This window comes from Typopeltis vanoorti, chromosome 23 (assembly GCF_054136105.1).
Source record: "Typopeltis vanoorti isolate ZY-2024b chromosome 23, IOZ_Tvanoo_1.0, whole genome shotgun sequence".
Taxonomy (NCBI): domain Eukaryota; kingdom Metazoa; phylum Arthropoda; class Arachnida; order Uropygi; family Thelyphonidae; genus Typopeltis; species Typopeltis vanoorti.
In genome coordinates, this window is record NC_143571.1 from 31,745,493 (window position 1) to 31,772,735 (window position 27,243).

General features: G+C 37.3%; 1 protein-coding gene across 3 annotated transcripts in view; it reads left to right on the forward strand.

The window, feature by feature from the left end:
• Positions 1–27,243, forward strand: part of LOC150093740 (dynamin-1-like) — a 321,001-nt gene that overhangs the window by 136,299 nt on the left and 157,459 nt on the right. For all 3 annotated transcript variants that reach the window (XM_090413070.1, XM_090413072.1, XM_090413071.1), the window contains exons 8-9: positions 21,705–21,902; positions 26,325–26,460. In XM_090413070.1, coding sequence (XP_090269196.1) covers positions 21,705–21,902; positions 26,325–26,460 — 334 coding nt within the window. The remainder of the gene's footprint in view (positions 1–21,704; positions 21,903–26,324; positions 26,461–27,243) is intronic.

A 27,243-nucleotide genomic window follows, 5' to 3' on the forward strand; every position in this document is an offset into this window, starting at 1 on the left:
GAGGGTGTGTGCGAAGTGTGACCTGAATGAGGAATTGATAAATGCAAATATGAAATTGATGACGGAAAGTGTTAGCAGCGAGAATGTCACAGGAAAAATGAGTGCACGTTCGAAAGAGAAGGATGGTGTGAAAGAGAGGCGAAAGAATGTTAAAAAATCAGTAAGAAAGAAAACGAGTGATTTAAAAACCATAACGGATGTTAAAAAGGACGAAAGTGAGGCGAGAGTGGTGGAAGGAAATGAAATAGAGAGAACGAATGAAACTGGAAATGGCGTCAAAAGTGGAAAAAATCGAAAGAATGAATGATAGCAAAAGTTGGACCCACGTTGGACCAAAAGTACAGAAGCGCAGAAGGATAAATGAGAGTGAAAGTGAGAAGAGGGTGTCGAGAGTTACAAAATTAGAAAGATTGATGATAGAGAGAATGTGATGCGAGATTTGGAAGATGAATTGGATTGGATGAGGAAAGAGATGAAATGGATGCGGAAAGAAATTAAGAAAATTTGGGTAAAAACTATTAAAACTAATCATGATAGCACAAAATTTTGAGTTAACGAAAGATGAGCGAGTGGCGTTATATGGCGACTCTATCATTAAAGTTGTGCTGGATGATAGGATGCACAAGGTATGTTTCCAGGCGGTAAAATGAGTAGAGTGATTGAGGCATTGGATATGAGGAGGGAGCGAGCAAAGGAGTTGATGGTTTTAATCAGCACGAATGATTTGACAGAGGACAAAGAGCGAGTCAGAATGGATATCAGGAGGCTGCTTAGAAGGATAAAAGAGAATAGTGTGACAGGAAGGGTAGTCGGCATGTTGCTTAGGTATGACTGTGATGAGATGAGGCAGAGAGCAAGGATTATGAATGATATACTGGCTGAAATGTGTGAGGAGACGGGGGTACAGTTTGTTAATATATGGAATGAGTTTGAAGGATGAAGTGAACTGTATGGGAGCGATGGACTGCATTTGAGTGGTTATGGTGTGTCGCTTGGAGAGACTACTGCTGGAAGGTATTGAAGTGAGTAGAGCAGGGGTCGGGGAACTTTTTTGCCTATTACCCCAAAATATATTTATTTATGCTGACGTTACCCCCTTGATTTGAAAGGGAGAAAATCATACATTATTTAAATTCAAAAGGTTTATTAAATCTATTTATACGGAGAATACAATTATAAATATAAAAAGTATAAAATAAATGTGATAAAATAAATTAATATCCTCATTATGAAACAAAAGGATTTTTTGTTTCATAATGAGAAAACTTTTGAAAACTTTTTCACTTCAGGTTTCGGAGAAATGATGTTTCATTTTTGATACATTAACATCAAAATTAGGGCATTTTGATGTCAGAGCAATTTGGATACTGTCTCTGAGGTCCAATCGATTTCTCTGCTTTGTTTTCATGTTCATTAGAGTGGAAAATCCTTGTTCACAAAGGTAGGTTTTTGCAAAAGGTAGCAACTTTTTGACTGCCTCCTCATGTGCAATTTTGAAAGCCTTTGTAGCTATTGACATCCAGAAATATGACAGATCTGCTTTGTTTTCAAATTCAATACGTGCTTCATTATTGGATCGAAGTTCAAAAAGTGCCTCTGCCAACCCTCGAGTCTCTTCTGGTACATCAGCAATTTCACATTTAAAGGTATCTACAACCCAACTGACAGTATATGAATCAAGATCTGGAAAGTAATCAGAGAACCGCTCTTTGAGTTTGGTAAGATGCCTTATAACTGTATCCTTGATGTCGTCAAAAGTAATATTTTCACAATCTTCCAAAAACAAAGCTAACTTTGAAAAGGCAGCTATCTAGTTTTGTTCTGCTTTCTGTCTCCAATATAAAAGCTTTGATCCAAATGCTGAAATCTTTTTTCTGGCTGAAATTATATTGATGTTTTTTCCTTGCAATTCTTTGTTCAATGCATTCACATACTCAAAAATATCAGCTAAATATGTGAGATGTGCAATCCACGAGAAGTTTGTAAACTTATCTGCGAGAACATGCTTTTGATCAACCATAAAAATTTCAAGTTCAGTTTTGAGAGCCCACACTCGATTCAGAACATTTCCATGTGAGAGCCACCTCACTTCTGCATATTCAGCCTCACCATCTTTACATAATTCACGAAATAGTCGCGTGTTTAGTACATGTCCTTTGACAACATTGACAACCTTGATAACATCATGCATGACGGTTTCCGGTGCAGGTTCCAAACGTTTCACAAGCAGTGCCTGGCAATGGATCATACAGTGGTTAACTTCAATTTTTGGATTATTCTCTCTCGCCAAAGCCGAAAAACCACTTACATGACTCAACATAGCTGGAGCTCCATCAACAGACACAGCAATGCAGTCTTCCCAATTTAAATTAATGTTATTAAAGTATTCATTAACTTTATTGAAGACCTCAATTCCACGAGATCGCAACTCGAGAGGAGAACAAAACAATTCTTCTTCAATTGCATGTAAACCTTTGTAGCGAACGTACACCATCAGCTGCGAATTACTATTGACATCTTTAGTGTCATCAAGCTGAATAGCAAAGCATTTACTCTCTTTTATTGAAGAAATAACTTGTTCCCTCATATTTTCTGCTAAAATAGAAATTCTTTTTTTCACAACTTTTGCAGACGAGGGCACTGAATTTAGTTTCATGGCTTTCTGACCACACATAATCTGCCATTTTCAAAGTTGCTGGTTTATCCAATTCCTCGCCAATAGTATATGGTTTCTTGTTTCGGGCAATCAACCAGGCCACTTCAAAACTAGCCTTTGATGCTGAATGTTGATCAAATGTACCTCTCAAGTTGCTGTCCAGGCTTTGTCTTTTGACAGACATTTGCAAATTTACAAAGTATTCCCGTGGTTTGGAAGATAGATGTGGGTGAAAATTATCCAAGTGTTTCTTCAGTTGACTCTTTTTGAAAGATTCTGCAGTCAGTACTTTCAAATAGACAACACACTGTGGTTTCATTATTCCTTTGTCTTCCATTTGTGTAAACCCATAATTGAGGAACTCTTCCTGGTATATTCTTTTTCTAGTTGATGTCATCTGAAGGGTAAAAAAGACAGTGATTGAATTTAAGTTTTTTAAAGTTCATTTAAATTTACAATAATTTAATTGGTAAATATGGCACTAAGAGATGTCCTCAAGATGAAAGCAGTAATTATTTTATTGACCATCGAAAATTAATCGACCAAGGAGAAAATATATTAATCAAATTATCGAACTAACATAAAACTAAAATATGGTTAATAAACGAAAATCTTACATTAAAAATAGAACTATTGAAATAAATTAAATTAAATAACTACTTAAATTGACTTGAACAAAGCAAAAACGTGTTAAAAAATAACGTTAAGGCGGGTAGTAGACAACTGACAAATAATATCTGTTTAGCCACTTGACAACGCCTTAGCAACCAAATTGTTTGGAGTTCAACGTGGCGTGACGTCTCCTAAGCATGTATATTACATTGGCCAGATGCAGTGTTGCCAGAAGAAAAATTTCTGTTGTAACAAGGAACATGCTTTTTATATAATTTTATTTATGTCTGTTGAGTCCTCATTACCCCTAAGAATTTCAATTTTACCCCACTTGGGGTAATTTACCTCGGTTCACTGACCCCTGGAGTAGAGAGGGCGAGAATGAATCGGATCAAACGGGAAGTGATGTGGAAGAGCAGAGGAGTAAGACAGGAGAAATTGAAGAAGTGGTTATGAATGAAGAAGTGAATGGTATGATTATAGAAAATGAGTGTGCAAGAGGAGCAGAGAAACGGGGAGGCTCAGGGTGGACAAAGGTACACAGTGTGAGAAAGATGGATGCTCCAAGAGGAGGCGAGAGCATGTGTAGATGGGAAAGGAATGGGATCAAGAGGAAACAGTTGGAATTGAAAAAGGTTTTAAAATGAATAAGCAGAAAGGGAAATACTCCCAGTCGAGCATGGAGAGATCACATCGAGTGAGTGGTATCAGTGAAACTAGCTGTAGATCCAGAAATGAGCTGTTGTGTTTGCATACAAATGCTAGAAGTATAAGAAACAAGGCAGATGAAATGGTTGCATTAATTGCGTCTGTTCACCCAAAGATTTTCAGAATAAGTGAGACATGGTTTGAAGAAGATGACATCCTGACAGAAATAGAGATGGAAGGGCATGATGTGTTTCGTGAGGATAGAAGGGGTAAAAAGGGAGGGAGAGTGCTATTGATGATAGAGAAAGAGTTATATCCATACAAAGTAGAGATGCAAGTGGGAAATAGTGCCAGTGGTTTTGAGGCAGTATGGTGTGAGATAGAGGTGAATGGAATCAAATACTTGGTTGGATATTGTTATTGACCAGGTAATGTGGAAGGTGGTGATAATGAAATGTATAATCAAATTAGCCAAGCAAATAAGAAAAAGGTGATCATTATGGGTGCTTTAATTATGAAAATATAGACTGGAATAATGAGATAGCAACTTGAAGTAAAGAAAATGAGTTTCTTGCTTTTTTGAGGTATAACTACCTCAGACAGTATGTAACAGAGGGCAGGCGAGGATTGAGGGTCTTGGATTTGGTCATCTCATCAGAGGATGTAATTATAAATAAGGTGTCAAATCATCCACCAATTGGTGAGAGTGATCATGAGGTAATTACCTGGGGTGGTTGCAGTAGTGTGAGGACCTCTGTGAGAAAAGGGTATATGTGGAGCTACAAGGGGGTGATTATGAAGAGCTCAGGAGATGGCTTGCGTGTGTAGCATGCAATGAGAAGTTAGCTGGAAAAGAGATCAATTCAGCTTGGGAGATTTTCAAAAACTATCTAGTAGATGCAATGTCTAAGTGTATTCCAAGGGTGAGAAGGTTAAATAAGGTTGGTGTGAGATGGATGAATAAAGAGATTTAAGCATGCAATACAGAGAAAGAGGGCATTGTGGAGGCAGCATAAGAGAAGTGGAAGTAACCAATTCCATCAGGTCTACAAAGACCAGGTAAGGAGGGTGACTTGGTTGGTGAGAGTAGCTAAAGAGAAGTATGAACAGTAGTTAGCTAATGAAGCCAAAAAGAATCCTAAGGAGTTCTTTCGATATGTTGCCAGCAAAAGAAAGAATGATTATGGAAGGATGACATTGATTGGAGAAAATGGTATAAAGACAGCTGTTGAGGAAAGTGTGGTGGAGATACTTAATGACCAGTTTATAAAGGTCTTTCAATCTTGTGAATGTGACTTCATGGAGAGATTGAGAGCAGTAGATGATGGGGAGGAGAGACTGACTATAAGTGAGCAAGAGATGTATGGGGAGTTGAGTAAACTAGATGTTAATAAGGCTGTGGGACTTGCTAATATATCGTCACGTATTCTGAAGGAATGTGCCAGGGAGTTGACACCTGTCTCGACATATTTTTTTTATACGAGTCTTGCACTCGTTCAAGTTCCTAAGGAGTGGAAGGAGGGCAAGATTGTGCCACTTCATAAAGGAGGTGATAGAACTCAAGCATCAAACTATAGGCCTGTCTGTGTGTCAGATGTTGTAGTTGTTGGAGAAGCTTGTGAGAATTAGGATCCAGAATTCGGTTCACAACAATGGTATTATCTTTAATGGACAGCTTGGATTTGCTAAAGGGAGATCATGTTTTAATAATCTACTTACTTATTATAATAAAGTTACTGCTTACTTGGACAGAGGAGAAGGATACACAGTAATATACTTGGATTTCGCAAAGGCTTTTGATAGAGTACCTCATGATAAATTGATAGTCAAACTAGAGCAGATGGAATTGGATATTAGATTAGTGCATTGGATTGGAGACTAGCTATCTGATAGGTATCAACAAGTTGTGTATGGGGGAGCGATATCCAGGAAAAGGAAAGTCACTAGTGAAGTGCCTCAGGGGTTTGTTTTAGGGCCATTACTGTTTAACTTGTATATTAATGATATAGGTGAAGATTTGGTTGGAGATATTCAGTTGTTTGCTGATGATGCAAAGTTGGGCTGAACCATGAAGAGTAGTGAAGATGTTGTGGCCTTACAAGAAGACTTGAATAAATTGAGTGATTGGGCATGGAAATGGGGATATCAGTTCAATGTTGCAAAATGTAAGGTTTTAAAATTTGGAAAACAAAGATGGGATGCAGAATTTATGCTTGGTGAGGATATATTGTTGTAGGTGGAAGAAATAAGAGATCTGGGGTGATAGTGGATAAGGATCTGAAATTTAGGGTGCAGATAGCTAAAATTGTGAAGACAACACAAAGGCTTCTGGGAATGATGCGGAGGACACTGACATGTAGACGTAGGGAGATTCTTGTTCTATTGTACCCAGATTTGGTCACCTGGTTTTCAGAAGGATGAAAAGATATTGGAAAGAGTTCAGAGGCGATTGACTAAGGTAGTTTCTGACCTCTGGAATGTCGAGTATGAGGAAATATTGAGAAGATGTAATTTGCAGAGTCTGGTGGACAGGAGGAAGAGGGGAGATATGAAAGAGACCTATAAGTTAGTAAGGGGTTGTTATAGGATCAATGCTGGAGATGTTCTACAGAAAATAGTGGGAGATCTGGGGAGAACCAGAGGTCATCCCTGGAAACTGTATAAAGAGGGTGTGAGTATGGGAGTGAGAAGCAGGTTTTTTTGTGCAGAGTTTTGAATGATTGGAATGCCTTGCCTAAGAGTGTGGTGTCTGCAAGGAGTTTGAATGTGCTAAAGGCACGGTATGATGAGCTCTGTGTGATAAAAGAACCTCCCAGATGAGTCTTTGACTCCATGAGGTCTTGTGGTAATAATAATAACAATAATTATGTTCGCTGCAGTATGTGCAAAATATTTTTGCATATGCTGCAGTTTATGCAATTTATTGAACTTCTAATCCAGCACACCTTGAATAATTGAATCACCATACAATGCCATTCACTGGTCTTTTTTTACCTCTTTTATACCAGTATTATTTGTTTTCATCATTTTCACTCTTCCATATATATCTCGAATTCTCTTAACTTCATTCTGCATCCATTTCATCTCTTGCATCATCTTTACCAACTCAACTTTCAAATCTTGCATAACATTTTCATTCTCATTCACTCTCTCAATTTTTTTTGCAGTCATACATGCTTGTTCACAGTCAACGATGCTCGCCACTTTACCTTTAACTATATTGAAAGTTTATTTTCCACTTGGTTAGATTATAATAAATTTAGTTTAATCCTTTATCCAACTGTAGACAAACAAAGTTTGCTCCTGAAGTATCTTCAGGACTGAGGCAACTCGTAGTAAAGGTGGACCAAGCTCTCATCACTTCTTGTCTCAGTATCTCCCATAATGCAAATCACATCTCATTGCAACATGTATAATGCTATGCATTAAGGGAAGGGCCACTACCCAGACCAGTTTCAACCTTTATTGAGGTCTCATCAGTGGGAGCCAGGCCCAGAAGGGTGATACCAAGCCAGAAGCAATGGAGAGGTCATATTTACTTATAGAAGTTGCCAAAAGGTTATCATTAAATTACTCTGGATTTAGAGAAAGATGTTGGAAGTTTATTTTCCACTTGTTTAGACTATAATAAATGTAGATTAATCCTTTATCCAAGTGCAAGCAAACAAAGTTTGCACCTGAAGTATCTTCATGGGAGATACTGAGACAAGGAGTGATGAGAACTTCGTCCACCTTTACTACGAGTTGCCTCAGTCCTGAAGATACTTCAGGTGCAAACTTTGTTTGCTTACACTTGGATAAAGGATTAAACTAAATTTATCATAGTCTTACCAAGTGGAAAATAAACTTCCAACATCTTTCTCTAAATCCGGAGCAATTTAATAATAAGGTGGTACATCTTTTGGCAACTCGTATAAGTAAATATGACCTCTCCATTGCTTCTGCCTTAGTATCACCACTTCTGGGTCTGACTCCCACTGACAAGACCTCAATAAAGGTCGTAACCGGTCTGGGCAGTGGCCCTTCTCTTAATGCATAGCATTATATGTGTCCACAAAGAGAAGTGCTTTGCATTATGGGAGATACTGAGACAAGAAATGATGAGAGCTTGGTCCACCTTTACTACGAGTTGCCTCAGTGTCCTGAAGATATTTCAGGTGCAAACTTTGCTTACTTACACTTGTTTAAAGGATTAAACTAAATTTATTATACCTTTAACTGTACTTTGTTTTTTAACTTCCTTTAAAATCGTATCAGTTTAATCTTTCATACCATCATTTGTTAGGTTTCTTGGATTACTTGTTCTCTTTCTCAAAACTTTTTTACCATTTTTTCCTCTTTTACACTGTCCTTTTCTTTCAGACAAGCACTCATATACTCCTCATGGCATTCTTGCTACTAACACTTTCACTTATTAACATATTAGCACTCATCAAGTCCTCATTCAACTCACACTTTGCATGCACCCTTCTTCCATCCAACTTAAATATCTGCAATTTATCTCTATAATGGAACAAATACGTATAGCACACCTCACATTTCACGAAACGACCGAAATCAAAATTAAATTCCTGCATGGACAAAGCTGCCACCATCTTTCCTTTGCTGGTTACTTTACTAAACTCTGATTTTAAGTAATCTATAAACATAAACAAACTTAAGCAAAATAGCCCACACACTTATAATACTGCAAACGCACAACTTTTATAGCAACTTTTACTCATAAACACACTCTTATTTACCGTTAATTATTCCAAAAATTTTATCCGAAATGGGATCCTTTTTTCCATACCACTACTTCTCTCGTGACGCTGTACTTTCAATGGAAGAGGATATCAAGTTTTTTTTGGAGATGAAGGAGGCTATGGATATGATGTCTTTGTGTAGGAAAGGCTAGAGGTAAACCTAGTAATCCCAAAAAGAGAAATCAAATCTTCACTGGTGATAGGAATATTATCAAAAGGAAGTAGAATGAAGTAAGATCTTTTTTATGAGAAATAAGTCAGGATTGTGTTTTGGTAGCACAGGTTCCATAAATTACCCTCATCTCACTGAAAATTGGTAAGGAGATTGCTCTTTAAGTCATTAGTTATAAAAGTACTTGATCCTTGAAGCATTTGAAGACTACAAAGTTTTTGAATGAAGAAGAGGAATGGAGTGTACCACCATCAGCAAAACTATCAATAGAATTTGAGAGTCATAAGAAAAGGATATTAATGTATAGAAGAAAGAGTGTGCCTGAAAGCTCTGGGTATTGATAGAAAAATCGGAAAAGAGCAAACTATCCACAGTGAATGAAAAGAGAAGAAATTGGCAAGTTAATCACAAAAGACAGTTGACTGACCATGAGATAGTAGCTTGGTAAGGAGGCACTTATGCCAAACCCAATCAATTGCCTTGGAAATGTCAGTCAAGAGTAATCACATGAATTTTACCAAACCATTCCGTGGCTTTTGTCCAAACATGGGTAATACTGGCAAGGAGATCCTGAAACAAGAGTGGCAGAATCCATAATGGTGATCATAATTGTTGAGCTTTCAGGTGTTCACAAAGTTGACTGTTTGTAACCTTTTTTAATTGTTTTCAAGAGGACTGAAGTAAGGATAATGGAATGATACTTTGATTGAATTTTATCTCCCTTTAAATGTTCAGGTAAGGAGTATACCAATACAAGTTGTCATATGAGTATATGACAACGTGTATTGGTGATATATGTGATAGGTGTTAATTTTGGAACCAAATTTTGAACACATTTGGGAGATACTCTCTAGAGATTTTTACAGTTAGAGCTATTAAAGCTATTGCTAAAGCATAATTGAAACACTGTGTGGGTTTAATTGAATATCAGCATCAGTGCAGAATAAATATGCAAGAAAATTAACTCTTCTCTAATGTAGTTGTTCAGCTTGAGTCATCATTAGCATGATTCCTAATGGATGGAAGGAAAGCAAAATAATCTCATTATAACATGGATAGAGTTAGATGTAACCAGTTAAAAATCAACCACCATGTCAATGGTGGTCATTAAGGTAGTTAGAGGTAATTATGAGCATCTTCATAGAGTCCAAAGACTCATTATGGGAGGAGGTCCACACTGACCATTATTCACAAAATACCTATCATACCTCTCCTTAAACTCATCCACTGTCTGAGCACTCACAACTACAAATTAAAAATGCTAAGAAATTATATTCTTGGTTTAATCCTTTATTCAAGTGTAAGCAAACAAAGTTTGCACCTGAAGTATTTTCAGGACTAGGCAACTTGTGTAGAGAAGCTAATGACTTCATTTCACTTGCCTTAGTATCCCGTAATGCAAAGCATATATCCTTTTGGAAATGTATTATGCTATACATTGTGGGAAGGGTCACTATCCAGACCAGTTTTGACCATAATTGAGATCTCATCAGTGGGAGCCAGGCCCAGAGGTGATACCAAGGTTGAAGTAATGCAGAAATCATATTTTCATATATGAGTAGCCAAAAGATGTCACACCTCATTAGTAAAATACTCTGGATTTCAGATAGTTGTTGGAAGTTTTTCCACTTCGTTATACTATAAATTATAGATGCCAAGAAATTATATTCTTGGTTTAATGCTTTATCCAAGTGTAAGGAAACAAAATTTGCCCCTGAAATTATGAAAATATGACTTCTGCGTTACATCAACCTTGATATCACCTCTGGGTGTAGCTCCTACTGATAAGATCTCAGTAATTGTCGAAACTGGTCTGGGTAGTGACCTTCTGATAATGCATAGCATTATATATGTCCAAAAGGATATGTGCTTTGCATTATGGGATACTGAGGTAAGTGATGTGACATCATTAGCTTCTATATATGAGTTGCCCAGTCTTGAAAATACTTCAGGCACAAACTTTGTTTGTTTACACTTGGATAAAGGATTAAACCAAGAATATTATTTCTTGGAATCTTTAATTTATAGTATAACCAAGTAGAAAAACTTCCAACACTCACAACTACATCTGGCAATTTGTTCCTATCCATTAAGGATAGGAACAAATTGCCAAATATAGGAACAAAGTTAAGGTGGTGAAGGTAACTCGGAGGATTGCTGCTCTACTAAGAAGGATGCTGATCAACAGAGATAGAAGAGTTGTGATTTCATTGTATAAAACCCTGATCAGACCACACATGGACTATTATGCACAGATTTGGTCCCCAGGATTTGAATGGGATAAATGAACCTTGAATAGAGGTAGATTGATATCAGGACTGTTCAATGTTAGTTATGAAGCTAGACTGAGGGATTGTGGACTGCAAAGTTTGGTAGATAGGAGAGGTGATATGATTTAGACATTTAAATTGTTGAGAGGTAGTTACAGGGTTGGCACTGGGAGAGTTCTTTTGTATATTAGAACAAGGGGGTAGGAGCAAGGACAAGGGGCCATCCCTGGAAGTTGTGAAAGAAATTCATGAGCAAGAAAGTGAGGAGTGGTTTCTTTGCATGGAGGGTGGTTGAGCTTTGAATGCATTGTGTTGACAGGGTTGGTGAATGAGTTCATGGAGTGGTATGATGGACTTTGTGTTGTCCATGTTGGTCATTCCACAATGAGTCATGACTCATCATCATAATAATTTATGACTCTCCAAGCAAAAAAATCTAGTTTCACATCTTTACTAACTACACTCTTACACAACTTCCAGAGGTGACCCCTGTTCTTTCCCTGCTCATCATGTATTGAAAAATTTCTTTTGTATCAGTCTTGTAGAATTCTTTTAAAAACTTAAGTTTCTCTCATGTCCCTTCTTTTTCAGTGCTTGAAAAAAGATAATAATTTAAGTAGTAAAAAAAATATTTAATAACAAATGAGAATTTTAGTAAAAACTGAAGTTTTAGCATTACTGGCTATAATAAATAATATACTCTTATGATAATATGATTATTGTTGAATCCAAGGAGAGACAGAGATGATAGATATTTAGGCATTGTGAATCTCAGAAGAGATGCCTCCTTCGTCAGTTATTGTGAGCAATGAATTTTGACTGTAGGTCTATCAGCCCCTTCTCTTAAAAAAAAAAAAAAAATACTCCATTGTCTGCAATCAAGGAATGGGTGTTGTTGAATACATCTTTGGCAAATGCACTGAGGAGTGATGATAGCTATTTAGGCATTTGCGACCAAGAAGAGAGCCCTCCTTTCTTACTGGGTCCTTGAACTACTAAATAATAAAAATTTGCAAATAATAAATATTAAGATTATTGTTGCATAAATTTCACTTAATGTTCCTTCCTACTGGCACTAAACATGGCGATGAAGCTTGGCTGAAATTTTCCCCAAAAATAAAATTTTGCGAGTTTTCCATTAAGTATCATTGATAGTGCCTGGAGCATTGCCTGTACACCACTTTGCAAATTCAAGACAATATTAGCATTTCATAAATGTTTTCTTTGCTTCCTCATTGCCGGCCTGGCAGGCTGAGTAGTTAGCGTATTCGCTCTCCAGCCAAAAGGCTGTGGGCTCGAATCCTGCTGCAGGTATGGATGTTTACGATTGTCTTTGGAAATGCTAGTGGTGGTGGGCTGTAGATGGCATTGGTGTAGTTGCAGTTAGTTGTAGTCGGTGGATTGAGTGGTGGAGGCAGAGTTGTAGAGTAGATGCCCTCCCTCGATGAGTCTTTGGACTCCCTGGAGGTGTCATGTAATAATAATAATAATCAAGACATAAATCAACTTTTTTTTTTTCTTTTACTAAACTAAAAGATCTGTTTAGTAACATAGACCTGACAGTGTAATGGTGGATTTTGAAAATACAGCCATAATAAGTCCTCATATGTATTCCCTAATTATTATTATTATTATTACAAGCTACTCGAAGGAGTTTTTAGACTCATCGAGAAAGGCCCTAAACATCATGCGAAGAACTATCCAACATTTGCACAGTATCTATCATATTTTGCTTTGAACTTATTCACAGTCATGACACCCACAACACACTCTGTCAACCTACTCCACTCATTCACTACTCTCCAAGCAAAAAACTTAGTTTTGACACCCTTGCTAACTACACTCTTACTTATTTTCCATGGCTGGCTTCTAGTTCTCCCACTACCAGACCTAAAAAACTCCTCTCTAATTTGTGTCTAAATCATATCACCCCTTTTCCACCTATCAACTAGTTTCTATAACTCACAAATCTTCAACCTGTTCCTGTAAGGTTCGTTCATTAGACCTGTTCCTATCTTGGTCACTCGCCTCTGGATTCTCTCCTCCTCATTGCCAAGAAACCCAGGGGCCCAGATCTGGGCACAGTAGTCAAAATGGGGTCTTAATAAAGCTCAATAAAGAGGAACAATAACTTTCTTGTCTCTGCTTGTCAAAGTATTCTTCAGTAACCAAGTGATCTGGTCAGCTGATTTAGCCACTTTTGCTATGTTTCCCCTAAACTTTAACTCACTATCCAGTAACACTCTCTAGTCTTCGGCTTCATCAGTTTCCTGGAGTACAGTTCTACCAATGTGGTATACATCTGGTAATCTTTTCACCCCAAAATGCATAACCTTACACTTCGCCACATTAAACTGATATTCATTCTCCTTTGCCTAGTCTGCTAATCTATCCAAATCACCTTGCAAAATTTTGATATCATCTGTATTAACTATTGCTCTACCCAACTTTGCATCATCAGCAAATAAATGAACAGTGCCTCTCAGATCCTTTCCTATATCATCAATCAACAACAACCATGGGTTCAATGCCCATAGGTGTCTTATGCCATCTTGATAAGATTCTTCCACTGCATTCTATTTTGTGCAAGATGACGTTTGTGTATAGAGTTTCTTCACCATTGGACAATGTCATCACCCCATTCTCTGTTTGGTCTTCCTCTTTTGTTTCCTTCAGTCATTCCAAACAGCAACGTTTTTAATTTTCTCTCATCATTCATTCTACATACATGGCCAAATAGATGTAGTTTCTTTTTGATTATTTTCTGTATCAGGTTTTCTTTTGGTTGTATTCATCTATAGATTTCCTCATTGTTCACTTTTTGGATCCAGTTTATCCTCGAGATCTTTCTATAGCACTTCCTCTCGAATGCCAATATCTTCCTTTCAGATTCTCTCATCAGTACCCAGGCCTCGCATCCATAGAGCATGCTGCTGAAGATACAGGTTTCCACAATGTGCAGTTTAGCGTGCATCTTTATAGCTCGGCTCTTTCATGTTTTGTCCATGGCTTTTAAGATAGCTGTTGCTCTGGCTGTTCTAATTATTACCTATTTTTTGGGTCCAAGTCATGCATCATGTGGCATCCAAGATATGTGAAGTGTTCCACATTTTCCAGTTGAAATCCTCCAATGGTAACTTTGTTCAATAACTCCTACTGTCCGAATATCATTGTTTTAGTTTATTCAGAATTGACATTTAGTCCATATCTTTTCATTCTGTCTATAGTGTTTGCAGTGTCCTTTCCAGCCTTGCAACTTCTTCATTCAGGATAATGTCATCTGCAAAGCAGGGGTTGTTTATTCTCATTCCATTTATTGAAATGCCTCCACCTTCTTTGATCTTATCTAGTGTCCTTCCCAGACGTGTGACCAAGATGGTTGGTGATATTGGGTCCCCTTGTCTTGTGCCTTGACTAGTAGCAAACCAATCTCCTGTCACACCTGCTATCCTGACTGTTGCTTGTGCTTGGCTGTTTATATCTTTCAACAGACAGATCAATTTGTTATCCACACCATAAGATTCCAAGACAGCCCATGTTATATTTTGGTCATATTATCAAATGCTTTTTGGAAGTCCACAAAACAGCAGTATATCTTTTTGTTCTTTCTTTGAGCTTTCTCTGCTATTAATCTTAGTGTGAATATTTGTTGCACTGTACTTCAATCTTTTCGAAATGCAGCTTGCTTTTCAGGAAGATGTACCTCCATATGACCCTTCAGGCGTTCTGTAAGTATTTTCATCAGCACTTTGCCAAGATGACTTATTAGTGCAGTAGTTCTGTAATTGGTGCATTCTAAAGCACCAATTCCTTTCTTATGAAGAACAATCAAGACCGATTTTTTCCACTCTTCGGGGGGCGCATCATGATCTCCATATTTCATTGCATAGCTTATGCATTTTTTACAACCAATTCTCCATCTCTATTTAGCATCTCGCCTATTATGTTGTCATTTCCAGGAGTCTGGTTGTTAATTGAAAGGGGGATGGTAAATCCCGTTCTATTTTATAGCCGGTCCGAAACTCGGATCGAAATCCATAGAGTTTCATGCCGAAAAAACTATCGGCAGGCCCAAGTGTAAATGATCACTTGGGTAGTACAATATATATACATCTCTTAGGAGCTGGGTTTTACATTATGAGAGAATATTAAAGTTAGTGACGGAGCTTGCTCCACTTTTGCAAGGAGTTGCCCTGGTGTTGTACTACCCAAGTGATCATTTACACTTGGGCCTGCCGATAGTTTTTTTGGCATGAAACTCTATGGATTTCGATCTAAGTTTCAGACCTGGTTATAAAATAGAACGGGATTTACCATCCCCCCTTTCAATTAACAAATTTGCCGGTAAAATAGCCTTTCGGCTTATTATCTTAGTAATTAACAATAATTAACAACATAGGAGTGCACCACTTTGGCAATTCGATAGTAGAGGTATGTAAGTTCGTGTTCACTTAAAAACCTTGATATTCCAGGTCTACCTACTCACTGATGAGATCTCAAAAAAGGTTGAAACCAGTCTGGGTAGTGACCTCTTCTCATAATGTAAAACAATATATATATATATATATATATATATATATATATCTTAGGAGCTGGGTTTTACATTATGAGAGAATATTAAAGTTAGTGACGGAGCTTGCTCCGCCTTTGCATGGAGTTGCCCTGGTGGTGTGTTGTTCTTGTGTTATACTACCCAAGTGATCATTTACACTTGGGCTTGCCGATAGTTTTTTCGGCATGAAACTCTATGGATTTCGATCCAAGTTTCGGACTCGGCTATAAAATAGAACGGGATTTACCATCCCCCTTTCAATTAACAAATTCGCCAGTAAAATAGCCTTTCGGCTTATTATCTTAGTCTTGTTGTTCTTGAGATGTTTTATAGCCTTATTCACCTCCTCTTCCAAGATGTAATTTTCAAAGATCTCTGCTGGTGGAGAGATTGCTTTTAAATCTTTGATTGCTTCTGTTGTAGTATTATTTAATTGATTTTTATATAGTTCACTGCAATATCTTGTCCATCTGTGTAGGATTTCAGTCTTGTCCATCAATACTTCACCTTCTTCATCTTTGACTGCTACTGATCTTGTTTGCTACGTCCCATTGACATTTCTTATAAGTTTATAGACCTCTCTACTAGTTTTCTGTTCTCTATAGCACTGTTCAACGTCTTTGCATTGGTCCTCCAGCCATTTGGCTTTATCAGATCTTGCTGCTCTCCGCACTTCATTACATTTTTGACGGTATAACTGGTCTGCTGCCTCTGAATTCTCTCTTTTAAGTTTCATTTCTCTTGTACCAACTTCAGGGTTTCCTGAGTTATTCATTTCTTATTGATCTTCTATAAGATCAATAAGAAATGGATATATTTTTTCAGGAATTATACTTCCTCTACTGCTTTTTTTAGTACTGTAGTCAGTCATTCTGCTCTTGTGTTTATATTTTGTTTTTCACTTGTTATCTTAAGCTTAGTTTCTAATATGTTTTGAAATGCTGTTCTTAGCCTGTCTTCATTTAGTCTTGAGATGTCTCTAGCCTTTTGGAACTTTCCTTGTATTTCTGTTTCAGTTTCAGTCTTATATTCGCAATCACTAAGCTGTGGTCTGAATCAATATCAGCTCCTCCTTGGAATGATCTGCACTGTTGAACAGATGTTCTCCATTTCTGATCTATTAATATCAGGTCGATCATATTCCTGTGCCTGCCATCGAAGGAGCACCATGTCCATTTACGACAATCTTTTTTGTTGTATTTGGTACTGCAAATCATCAAGTTGTTATCAGTGGCAAATTCCAGAAGCATCTCTCTGCGTTCATTTATTTTTCCATAGCCAAATTTTCCCATAACCTTTTCCCATTCGGTGTTATTTCTGCCAATCTTTGCATTCCAGTCTCCTCCAATGATGAGTATATTCTGCTTTGGTACCTCATCAATTTCTAGTTGTAGATCTCTGTAAAATCTCTCAATGTCTTCTCGATCTCTCAGTCATCTGCACTCTCCGCAGTGGGCTTATATACTTGAATGGTGGTGATATTAAATGGTTGGGCACTGAATCTTGCAACTATTATCCTTTCACTAACTGGTTTGTATCCTATTATTGCCTGACAGGCCTTGTTACTTAGCAGGAAACTTACACCTGCTTCATGCTTATTTTCATTTCCTGACCAGAGAACTCTTCCACCATGTGTTTCTCCTGACAGTGTCCATCTGATTTCTGAAATACCCAAGATGTCGCATCTGTATTTCTTCTTGAAGCAACTGCAATTTTCCAGTTGCCCATAGTGTACAGACATTCCATGTATCTATTGATATTCCATCCTTTAAGGCTTGAGTTTTATTTTTTTTTGTCTTTGTTTTCAGTAACTGAATTTTCGATCCAACCCTAATTGCTCGATTGGGGATGCGGACCTTGTTTGACTGGGTGACATCCAAGCTATCATGAGTTTTTTCTCTTGTTCTTTAATGTGCTGACAGTATAAAGAAAATACGATTTCAATCGTATTTTCTTTTTACTGTCAGCACATTGACACTTATCTGACAAACCCTCAGTCTTCCTTGTAGAGCTCAGGAGAGATGTAAGAAGGAGCATATAAGTTATGTTTAGACTTAGGGCAGCCTAAGCTTGCCTTGATGCAGTATCATCATTGGACTTCTGTGGCATTTTATAGAGTTACTGGAGTTGTCCACTAACCCAACATGTCCTGTTAATATTGCCGCTTCTTGTCCAGGACTACTTATTGGCTATTCACAGCTAGCCACCATCTTTGTTGGCCATTCCCCCAATCCGCAACCTGGGGATCTGTCCGGTGGCATGTAGCTTTGCCTCTGGGGAAAAGACTCCAGACCTATATCATCAATGAACAAATTAAATAACACTGGTCCAAGAACAGAACCCTGTGGCACACCACTAGTCACATGCCTTCTTTTGCACTCTACTCCTGAATAACTACTCTCTGATAATTCTCCCTCCTATTCACCTTGCCAACCCTATATCCATCACCATGTGCTTCAGTTTACTGATTAGAATTTCATGCGGTATCGGGTCAAAGGCTTTTGAAAAGTCCAGAAGTATAACTCTAAATCCATTACCTTTATCCAACTGAACTGTCACTGTATTATAAAACATGAGCAACTTACTGAAGCATGACCTACCCTTCACAAACCCAGGTTGCTCCCCATATAGTATCCCATTTCCGTCTTTCCGTTCCTGTATTTTGCTCTTGACCAACTTCTCCAGTACTTTGACTACTCCTGATATGCTGATCAGTTGGTAATTTGCTACAGATGTTATTGCTGTGCTTGCTTGTTTCATCCTTCTCAAAATATTTACACACAAGTTTTAATAATAGATCTGAAGTATTATTCATTTTAAGATGAATAATGTACCTTCAGAGTTACTCTTACTTTCTTCCCATTTGATATTGGGGAAGACCTCAAGAATTCAATGATGATGATATTCTGCTAATTTTGAAACCTATTATATTTAAAAAGCAAGAGGTTGTGGTAAATGGAGAGGAGTCAAACCAACAATTCCCATTGGTTGCATGAATGTTCATGCAAGAACTAAAAATGGCATACTGCATACAAATTATTGTGAATGGTTCCACAGCTCCTTCATGAGTTTGGTAACAAATGTTCTATCCCAATGTTTGCTTCATGATAAATTCTTGGAAACAAAAATCTTTAAAATAAGACAAAAAAAAACAAAAAACTTGTAACTTTAAAGTAACTCTTACAAAGAAGTACATAAACACGGATCACTGCTAGCAAATAAGCTCTACATTCTTTTGTAGACTTGCTTTCAGTCTGATAAACTTGCAAAAATTTCAAAAATTTCATTATTTGTAAATAAAATGCTGCTTATTCTGAATAATTTAATCATTATGTATAGTAAATAGTGTCCAAATAGATCAGCAGAGATTGGCCTTTGTAGTGAAATGTCAAGCTACCTTTGTAAGGTCTTTACAACTGAAGGTAATTTAGTTAGTTTCATATGTAGGTAGAAGGATATTTCCTTTGGAAACTTAGTTTTTATCCTTCCAAAACAAGCATTCCAGTCAACAACATAATAATAATATACTTACCTTGTAACTTTGTTTTGGTGTAATCATAGACACCAGCAAAAACAGTTACATAGTGGTATATCTTACACAACAGTTTCGATCTCACTAACAGCCACACTTATCTATTTGGGTTCTTGAAAGATTGAGAGGCCCACAGCATTCTGAGAACAGCAACAGCCCAGGAAACCATATATAGCTAATTATAAGATGCTAGAACAGCCTTCTGTTATAGTAGGATTTTCATGCTTGGGTGACAATGTAGGGGAGTGTTTGAATTTGACAATAAATACCTGAATATTTTCAGGTATTATTGTCAACATGTTTACATGGTATTGCATAAATAGGTTTAATTAGTTATGTTATGATCATCATATATGTATATATTAGTGTCACGTGTTTCATTTATCATAGACGAAGTGAATGGTGGTGTTTTTATTGTGTTATGTTCCATCGAGTCGTTTTGAACTCCTGATGATCCATGAACATACATTTTCCATTCAGATCTATTCCTTACCATGCCTTTCAGAATTTTCAAGTGCACTCCAGTTGCTTTTTTAACTCCATCCACCCATCTAATTCTTGGTCTTCTCTTGCTTCCATCAACTTTAGCAAGCATCATCATCATCTTCTCCAGACTGTGCTCGCATAATATGTCCGAAGTATGACAATTATTTTTGCTTGATGATCTTGGCTTCGAGGGAGCAATCTGGCTTTATTCTGTCTATCACTGATTTATTGGTTTGCTTTGCCGTCCATGGTATTCTTAGTAAGCATCTCCAAACCCATAATTCAAATGCATCTATCTTCCTTCTTTCACTCTTTCTCAGGGTTCAACTTTCACATCCATACAGTACTACAGGGAATACGATTGCTTTCACAATTCTGATTTTTGTTGCAAGGCTAATATCTTTATCTTTAAAGATCTTGCTTAAATTTGTCATTGCTTTCTTTCTGAGTGTGGTGGTTGCCACATGTTGCCATAACTTTTGTCTTTTTGAGGTTAAGTTTAAGACCATATTTATCACTTTCTTCTTTAACTTTCATAATAAATTCCTCCAAATCTTCTTTGCATTCTGCTAGCAAGGTGGTATCATCTGCATACCTCAAATTATTAATATTTTTTCCAATTTTAATTCCAACTGAAGACTCCTCCAGCCCTGATATTCTTAAAATGTATTCTCAAGTACGGAGATAAAATACATCCTTGTCGCATCCCTTTATCTATTGTGAAATACTCAGTTTCTCCAAAATCTGTTCAGACAGTAGCTTCTTGTTTATAATAAAGATTCCTCAGAATGATAATGAAATGCTCTAGACTCCCATCGTTCTTAACACATTCCACAGTTTCACATGATCTACAGACTCAAAAGCCTTGCTATAGTCAAGAAAACAAAGGTAGACATTCTTTTGATATTCCTGTGCTCTTTCTATTATCCATCTCACATTGGTGATTCGATCTCTTGTTCCTCTGCCTTTTCGAAATCCTGCCTGTTCATCTGGCATTTCTCTCTTCATGAATGGTTCCAGTCTTTTCTGAATGATCTCAAGTAAGACTTTACTTGCATGAGAAATCAGTGCTATAGTTCTGTAATTTTTGTACTCTCTTGCATCACCTTTCTTCAATAAAGGTATATAAACTGATTTTTTCCATTCCCTAGGCCATGTAGTTGTGATCCAGATTCGTTGACATGGAGCTGTTAAAATTTTAACTTCCTCTTCTCCCAGGGATTTGAGCAGCTCATTGGGTATTCCATCTCCTCCTGTTGCTTTCTTACTGGATAGCTGTTGCAGTGCCCACCTCACTTCACTCTCCAGTGGTACTGCTTCTGTGTATAATCCTGCTCTTCAAATTTCTCAGTAATTTTGGAGTCTTCTCTGTAAAGGGCTTCTGTATACTCTTTCCATCTTTCTTTGATGTCTGCAGGTTCTGTAAGATATCCTTTGTGTTTACTTTTCAATATTGTCTCCTTGTCACTAAACTTCCCTGTTAGTTCTTTGATCTTTTTGAAAAGATCTCTTGGTTTTCTTTTCTTGTTTTGGTCTTCTATTTGTTGGCATTCCTGGTTAAAGTATTTTTTCTTGTCTCATTTGGCATTCCTGGTTAAAGTAGTTTTTCTTGTCTCTTCTGGCTTGTCATTGAAACTCTGCATTCAAATGTCATACTTCCTACAAATTTCCTGTGGCCTTCATTTTCCTTCTTTCCCGAGCAGTTTTGGTGGCATCTTCTAACAGCCATTTGGACTTCTTTTTACAAACTGTTGGAATATTCTTCTGCTTCTGTTTTTATTATATCTTTAATCTCTTCCCATAGTTCATCTGGTTCTCTTTTACACAAATTGAGTGTGTTGAATCTGTTCTGTATGCTAATATTGTATTCAGCTGGTATGTTTCCAAGATCATATCGGATCGACATTCGTGTTGTTTTCAGTTTCCATAATTTCATATGTATCATACCATTAATATGTTATGTTATGATCATCATATATTATATTATATTATATTATATTATATTATATTATATTATATTCACTTTTGCAGACATATGGCAGGAAGATTAGGTACAAAATATTTGCAAGGCGTACTCAGTAAACAGTTAATACAACATATTCAAGATAAGTTGCCTGAACTTCAAAAGTATCTTCAGGATACGCATGACTCCATAAAGCAAGAACTTAATGCCATACGTAAAAATTTGGAGAAACTGAAAAAAATTGGACCTTTGAAATTTCTATCAGGGTAAATCAATTTAGTTTTAAGTTACATTTTTTGTTATTATTATTATTATTATCTTCTTGACCTCTGTATATTCACAGGACTGATCATGGGAGGTTGATAATCATTTATGAGAAATAATATGTAGCATATTATTTACGTTTAAAGTCAGGATGTACATATTAAGTTACATCATTTTTTTTAAATATTTTTTTTTTTTTTTATAATGTAAAGTTAAACAGTATAAGTCAGTTTGCCAATATGTCATGCCCAGCCCACCAGCATTCACAGACTACCTTTTGTACATTATTATTAACATTTGACTTCCATGGAGTCAGAACCTCATTGCTGGAGGTACACACTATTGCACACAGTGCTCATTCAACCATGCCTTAAAATGATTCAATTTTAAGGTATACACTCACAACACACTCAGGCAATGCACCACTCACCAACCACTTTCCATTCAAAGAAACTGTTATTCACTTCTCTTCTCACACCCTATTTATACAGTTTCGAGTGATGGCCTCTTGTTCCTACCCCCTTACTCATTCTATGAAACATGTTATTCGTGTCAATGTGATAACAATCCCTGACTAGCTTATATGTCTCAATCATATCCCCCCCCCCTTCCTCATATTCATGAGGCTTTGCAACTTACATTCTCTCAATCTGTCCTTACTCCACATTCCAAAAACCACTGACTGCCTTTGTGAATCTTTTCTGGACCCTTTCCAACATATCCTTGTCACCATGAAAACCTGGCAACCAAATCTGTACACAATAATCCATATGAGACCTCATCAAGGCCTTTTATACAATGGCATGATAACCTCTCTATTTCTGCATGTCAGGGTCCTTCACATCATTGCCATTATCCAATGTAATGGCTTCACAACTTGTGCAATATGGCCCCTGAATTTCAGGTCCTTGTTCACACCACCATTCCCAGATCTCTTATTTCCTCTACCTCCTTTAAAGTTTCCACACCAAGTGTATACTTTGCATCTCATTGTTGGTTACCAAATTTCAAACCCTACACTTTTCAACATTGGACTGACAGCACACTTAATGCCCATTCATGCAATCTATTCAAGTCCTCCTGTAAGGCCATTTCATCTGCTTGACTCTGCATTTCATTGTCTGCAAACAGCTGCATATCACTAGTTAAATCCATCCCAATATCCCATATACTACTTTCTGATACCTATATGACAGCCAGTAACTGATAAAAGCCAGTAAAAGCCAAAAACTTTTGCTAGGCTTTCACACGACGAACTAATAAATATATTGAAACAGATGGGATTGGATAATAGACTCCTGAGTGAATGCCTATCAAAAGTTTTTGTAAAACCAAGTACATCACTGTCTATGCATCTCCCATGTCCAAGGTATTTGTCACTTGTTTGTGGCATCTGGTCCTGATAGTTATGGTTCAGGTTGTTAAGGATTCTTTGGATTTCTTTTTGTCGGAAGACAATGGGAGACATGAAGGGAGCATTTCTTTGTGGAAGGAACTTTGTCCAGGTCATCGATGTAGGAATTGGAAGAGAAGAGAAGAGTGATGCAAGTAAATTGGGCTTGTCTTTTGGTGAGGAGACTACAGTACCATCTGGACGTGAGAGTAGTGGAAACTTGGGTGGGCAGAAGTCCAATGGCCTTGGCAAGGGACCAGAAGAAGCAACTGCCATTTGGGTAGGAGATGAGTTTGCAGCATTTGGCCCTTTCAGAGTCTGACTTGAACTTAGTGATATTCTTTTACAACTGTTGTGGCTGCAGTATAGGCAGAGAGGGCAGCTGGAGTTTTGGTCTTGAGTCAGTTGTGGTAAGCAGAGGTTTTTTCTTTTACAGCATTGGCACACTTTTTTTTTGAGAACCAAGGCTTAGATGGAGTTTGGACTGGAATAGGGGATGAAAGCCTTCATTCGTGTGAGGATAATTTCTGTTATTCAGTCTGAGCAGATGTTTGGATCAGAAGAACTGAAGCAGTAATCAGGACCATGGGAAGGAGGAATAGAAGTCACTGAGGTTCTCTCATTTGGCACCCTTGTAGTGCCAAAGGACATGAGACTGAACTGGTAGGTAGGTTGTTCTGCAGCAAGAGACTTGTATGAGGTTGTGGTCCAAGTTTCCAAGAGGAGAACTAACAACCACAGTATACCTGCAAGGGGAGTTTGTTGGGAAGAGGTCAAGTGTGTTGGAAAATTGGAGGGGATTATCTTGTGGGAAGAATGATGATTGTGGGAAGAACTGTTGTCTGTCATGGCCCCAACAGTTCCCCCTGTAGTCACAGTATTTGGTCTCCCTCCATTTACGAATTGGCAAAACACATCGTTGCAGGATTTTTCCCTAGCTTATTGGGATGCCTCCAAATTTGTTACTACCTGGTTCAGTCCTGTGTACTAACCAGCGACCGGCCTGCAGAACCATTTTACTGCTGTACCCTTGCGAGAGTCTAGGCCTCCTACATTGAGATTGGTGTGTCTATGAGAATATCACTTTCACTGCATGTGAGAAGAGTGGGGGGGGGGACAAACTGGATCCCTTGCTCTAGCAACCAAACATGGCTGAAGACACTTCAGATCTCTAATAAGCAAGGTGGTGGTATTTCAGGTGATGAAAGACATCTACCACATAGAGGTTAAGTTGGCATTTCCTCCAATTAGGGAAGATATGCCTTTGCAGTGGAATTGCTTCCAAGAGCCCTGTTTGTGGAAACAGGCTATACCACTAGAAGGTAGGGATGACTTCACTGCAAGAGGCTATATATTGCATATTGACATCCCTTTAGTAGCCCCTTTATTGTGGGAGGAACTGCTCTCCAAAAACTCGGAATGATCTAGAAGATTACTCTAAATCTTACTCTCTGACCTTAAAAGAGTGACTATTAAACTCATCACTCCAGAACAGCAAAGTCAGTGGTAGCTCCACTCAGTGACATGTAAAACCACCCAACGAGCAGAGCAACCATAATTTGCTCATGAGTGTATATTAATATATTCAGATGTATCAATCAAATGATATATGTGAAATGCCACTATATCAGCCTCATCTTTTTTTTTTACTTTTTGAGTCTTAGAGTAATTTAGAAACACTTGTACACTACAAATACAGGTAGATCTGAATTACTGTGGGTAATGAATCCCATGAAGTGATTGCATTATTCGAATTCACACTATTTGAACTATAAGTTTTTATATGGTTATTAATGAAATATTACAGTAAAGGATAAAAAGAATATTGTTAAGAATATAATAAATTGTTAACAAAGTCATCAGCTTTGGTGATTATTATTTTCTTGTTTTTCTTTAATTCCAGTAGAGATTTAATTTCCTTACTGGGCATGTTGGCTTTTGGTGGTTTAGCTTTGGTCAGAACACAAGCCACATCCAGTCTAATATCGTTGGCGACGTGGTTTGGAAGGTGTCGTATCCCCCGTTCAATTTGTATCATAATGTCTTCAGCAGGCATTCTTCTGGGCGCAGTGGCCACTTGAGAGAGCATCAAGTACTTCAGGTTTCAAACTAATTGACGAAAGGTTGACTACCGTGTCAGTAGGAAGTTGTGGTTTGGAGTTAGAGTTCTTTTTTAAATTCTCAAATTTTTTGATGTGTCGTTCTCGTACTTTTTTCAATTCTTTATCCACAGCAGTGCATGAGATGTCATATAAAATAGACCAAATCTCGTGGTTTAAGGTTCTGGAAAGCTCATCTTCGAGTGCCTGGATAGCTAAGTTAGCGTCAGTCAGGGAACGGCGAGTAGTGCCGATTTGTTCCCTGAGAAAAGCTTGGCTGGCACGGTTATAAATACGGAGAGCCTTTTGGGAAAGGAAACAGTGCTTGAATTTGACACAGTTTGGGATTACCTGGTTATCCCGGCAGCGTTTTAGGAAAGTGAGACGATTCAGTTGTCTTGATAGCTTCAACTTCATTTTACCGTAATGGTGGGCCTTATGTGTGATGGAATCGCCGTGGATTATCGTAATTCTCATGGACTTAGACTTCCTCCTTTTGTCATTCACTGTTTGTGTTTTTATCTGAAGGAATCTTCCTTTTGTCCATTTTGTTAAGGGTACTTCTTAAAACCAATTAAAACAAGTCACAAACTAACACTAACATGCAGTCTTAGGTAGCAGCGGCTCAAACCTTAACAGCAGCTAAACTCAATAAACTCTCAGCTACTCAAACTGTGCATGTGCTATCCTTGCATTAATTGAATTTTAGTTTGCATTAAACATGACCTGGTATTATCGTACAATTTGCACTAAATTAAATGTTGCAATATTTAAACTTGCATTAATCCCGACCTAGATGAACTCAATCCGATATGTTTTATCAATTTTAATTTCAGTAATATGAAAATTAATTTGCAACATTGTTAAGAATATTTTTAACATCACTTTATTTCTGTTTAGTTTGTGTTGAATTATCTGTGCTTTCTTTGCAGACTCTTGGAGGATTTCCTTGGTGATTTTAAATCAGATATTGATGGGCAGCTGAACTGTAACTTAAATAAACTTAGTTCTGGTGCACTTATCAATCATCTCTTTTATAATGAATTTAACACTATGCTGAATTCTGTGGTATGTAGAATATTTTATTAGTAAAACTATTTTGATAAATATCTGATCCCATTAATGCAGTTGTTAGAAAAAAATAATAAAGAAATAAAATAATAATAATTAACAAATTTGTAAACAAAAGTGAGATAAATCTTATTATCATAATAATTTTTGTTGTCACACTACTACTTACTTTTTTACTTTTAAATTTCCACTGTTCAGCAGTTGTCTTGTCTTGTAATCACTTGGCCATTATCAATGGTCATTCTGAGAACCTTCTTGCAATCCTCTAACTTGCATTGCCTCTACAACTCCTCCTCTTCACATAAGTTTGAGGCATCTTCTCTTCCATCTTCCTGGTGGCAACAATTCATCACTCACATGGGCCATCTCTCCTGTGGTATCCATTGAACATATCCATGCCACTGTAAAGGTCAATGTTCCAGGTAGTCCATCACATTTTCTTTACAAATTCAATCTCTCCATGATGGTCTCATTCTGAAATCTTTGAAGGTAAGATATACACATTTCATCATAAGCCATCCATCTCTACAGATCTTATATGACTCTTCTGCTTCACATTCACTGTCCATCCTTCTCCTGCCACATCAGAACACTCTCTACTATCATTTGGAAGTATCATTTTCTTCTTGGTTTCTTGTTGTCTTGATTCACTTACACACCATTCAGTTCTTTAATAGCATTAAAGAACTGAATGGTGTGTAAGTAAGGGGATTCGTTGACATGATCATCTCCATTTTTCTCACATGTTCCCAACTTATGAATAATAGATCCTAACTATCT